Source organism: Monosiga brevicollis, genomic scaffold (genome assembly GCF_000002865.3).
Source record: "Monosiga brevicollis MX1 MONBRscaffold_51 genomic scaffold, whole genome shotgun sequence".
Taxonomy (NCBI): domain Eukaryota; class Choanoflagellata; order Craspedida; family Salpingoecidae; genus Monosiga; species Monosiga brevicollis.
Window position 1 is genome coordinate 195,288 of NW_001865088.1, and position 3,360 is coordinate 198,647.

The 3,360-nt window shown below is 54.9% G+C and overlaps 1 protein-coding gene across 1 annotated transcript; it reads left to right on the top strand.

Annotated features, from left to right (window-relative positions):
- Positions 1 to 19: 19 nt before the first annotated feature.
- On the top strand, positions 20 to 2,608 carry MONBRDRAFT_30441 (uncharacterized protein; the record flags this gene model as incomplete). Its single annotated transcript, XM_001750881.1, has 5 exons — positions 20 to 97; positions 156 to 290; positions 346 to 483; positions 520 to 618; positions 1,424 to 2,608. 5 exons carry the CDS (start codon positions 20 to 22, stop codon positions 2,606 to 2,608), a joined length of 1,635 nt encoding a protein of 544 aa, XP_001750933.1.
- Positions 2,609 to 3,360: the final 752 nt, after the last annotated feature.

Genomic DNA, 3,360 nt, shown 5'->3' on the forward strand with positions numbered 1-3,360 from the left:
CCATGTCAAGGTGGTGGAGATGCTGTTGAAGCACGGTGTTGATGCCAAAGCCAGGGACGATGTGAGTGCCTCCCTTTTTCCGTACCTTCTGGGAATGGTACACCTGTAACATGTTGTTGCACCTGTCAACAATGCCGATGCATCATCTCCCACAGTATGGCCGGACTGCAGTACACTATGCCTGCGATCAAGTCTATGTCAAGGTGTTGGAGATGCTGGTGGAGCATGGCGCTGATGCAAAAGCCATGGACGACGTCAGTACCTCCCACTTGCTCTTCCGTCTTATGATGGTACACTTACAACATATGATAACGCTGTATCTAATGCTGAGGCATCATCCCATAGTATGGCCGGACACCACTGCACTATGCCTGCCATACCGGTCGTATCATGGTAGTGTTGATGCTGTTGGAGCATGGTGTCGATGCAAAAGCGCAGAACAAGGTCAATACTTCCCTCTTTCCCATTAACCTTCCTCTGCTGGTACACCTCTAACATATGCTGATGATGCTGTACCAGGGCGGCCGAGCACCACTGCACTATGCCTGCTATAACGGCCATGTCAAGGTGGTGGAGACACTGTTGGAGCACGGCGTTGATGCTGAAGCCAAGGACGAGGTCAGTACAGTACCCCCTTCTTTCCGCATTGCTGCTGCTCCTCCTGCACATCCGCTCGGCCCGTCTCTGCTCTCGACACCCTGCCCTTTGCGTGCACCCGTCCCGTTTCAATCTCTTCTCTCGTCTTTAACACTATTGCCTTTCTCCGTTTTGGGTTTCTTTGCTTCCTCTTGTTCTACCTCCGCCTGCCTACCCTTTCTCAATCTGCGCTGCTCATCCGCCACGATATTGCGACTTGACATGTTGATCTGGACGCCACCCAATCCCTTGCCATCATCATGGTGTCCCTGCTTTCCTCGCGCGCTCAAACGCATGTTGGTCGTCATTTTTTGCATCTTGCCTTTGCACATTTGACGATATTTTTCCAAACACGAGTTTTGTTAATTATTTGTTAATCAACCCTTCTGTTGAGATACCCTGCCACCTCTTGCCTGATCTGTACCCCGCTTACTCGCCGAACGTCTCCTGCTTAATCATGTGCATCGTTGCACTGGCTTTCATTTTAAAAAAAAACATGCACATCGCTCAACTCTTACCACACCTCGTCCCTCCCCTGAATATGTTCTCAGAGAGGGGAGACGGCCTTCGATGCTGGACGTCGACGTGGGCATGCCAACAGGCTGGAACCCGTGTTTGCTGCCCACGAAGCTCGCCTTGCACAGCTATTTGCCTGGTTGCCGCCCTTGCCCAGCCCTGCACCGTCCCTTGAGGTACACACCTCTCTCCGCTTTTCCTTTCCGAATTACAATCTTTGCTCCCCACTCCATCCCTATCTCAACCTCCCCTCAACCACATCCCCCTATAGACAACGGCCGCTGTTGTGGTGTCGGTGGAAGGCTGGCTCGGGCCGCTCCTGCCCGAGCAATCCACCACGCACCCCCTCCCGCACCTCGAGGCCTTTATCAGTGGTGCCATCGAGCGAAACCCTAATCTCACAGCGATGGTTACGAGGATCCAGAAAACCATCGATGAAGCTCCACCAGAGTTTCCTGCCTTGGACTGGCCTGCCTTCAAAGCGACCATCACCCGCGCCCTCGGCGTCCTCGACCAAGCAGTGCAAGTTCCCGAAGCGCTACAGGGCTGCCTCAGCCAGCTGGACCCCAACATTGACAATCTAGAATCGGTACTTGAAAAGATGCAAAGTCTAACAGAGCAGATTGAGCTCCAACCAGTCTATCTTGAACTCCAGAACATCTTGGCAAAATGTCCCGCTCCAGCCACCGCGCCCACGACTGCGTTTGAGACGCCACCCACCGACTTTGCAGCAGCTCTGGGCAAACTCGTCATGCTGCACAATGTGGAACCCGAGCGCCAAGAACGGCTTACCAGCACTGATACCAATATCAAGCGGCGGGTGCTGGCATTGATTGATGCTCTGGACGCCGTGGCAAGGGCGGGTACCACCGACACTGACACAATGCATCGCGTGGACACGTTACGGCAACGCGCACAATGCTCGGATGTGAGCGCACCACTTTCGGCCAAGTCGTTACCCGAGGCGTGGGAGCAGCTGTGCCAGGCTCACGAACGTCTCAGCTCGCCCAAACAGAATGGGCTGGAGCAGCTCGCAGACTGGAGAGCAGAACACGATTATGAGCATCAGGACTGGTACCTGGCGTTTGTGCTGCACGAGACACAAGCCCTGTTGCAGCAGCTGCAGGATATGATCGACTGGCAGGCCAAGACGCTGTCCGTGGTGACCTTATGCGAAGAATATGCAAGCAGCATCACGCAGAGCAGCGCAGATCAAGTTGTATCCATTCATGAGGAGGTGGCCGAGCTGCAGAAGAAAATTCAGGCAACCACAGCATTCTTGGCTTTTGTGTCAGACGACATGCGAGCTGGTATACAAGCCAACCTGGATGAAGAGAAGGAACGACTTTCGACGTTGCAGCAGCAGCTCGAAGGCAACACAGGTGGACCAGGTGGCAGCACTGGCAGAGCTACTGCACCAACACTTTCCGGCCCTCTTGATCTTTTTGCACCCTGAGCACAGTGCATTGGGTGTACACCTCCGCAAAGTACTTGGCCCCGACCTTCCAGCCAGTCTGATCTTGGAGGCCATGACCGAAGTGGACCAAGTGTTGACGCTCTCCTGCCTGGGTCAGCTTGAGCTCCAATACAACCAAAACCACAAGGTGTACAAAGCTCGTGCAGCGCTGCCGAATCGGCCTGAGCAAGAACAGGGTTTGGCTGTCAAGGAGTATGCATTTGCTCAGCAACACAAGCAAAATCAGTGTCGTACGTTTCTCCGCGAACTGCGCGCCATGCGCCAGCTTGAGCATCCAAACATCGTTCCAGTCCTCGGTGCGCTTGTGGGCGTGCATGATGGCCACCCAAGCGCCTATCTGGTGCAGCCGTGGTGTACACAGGGGGATCTGCAGCAGTGGCTCGGCAAGGCGCGGCATCTGGCCACCTCGACCGTCGTTGCGAGTTTGATGACGCAGCTGCGCATGGCCCTGGCGTTTATGCATAGCAAGGGCCTGGTGCATCGGGATGTCAAGCTGAGCAATGTGATGCTGGACGGTGACGAGGACCAACCTGTTGTGCGGCTCGGCGATTTCGACATTACCAAGGCGGCTGCCGAAGCCACTATGCTACCATGCACAGCCACTGCATCGTCGGGCACGGCAGGCTATGTAGCACCGGAGGTGCTTTTCGGCCAGGGTCGTGTAGGTGCACGACCGGCACAGGATGCCTTTTCCTTTGGCTGTGTGCTATACAACACCTACATGTTTCCAC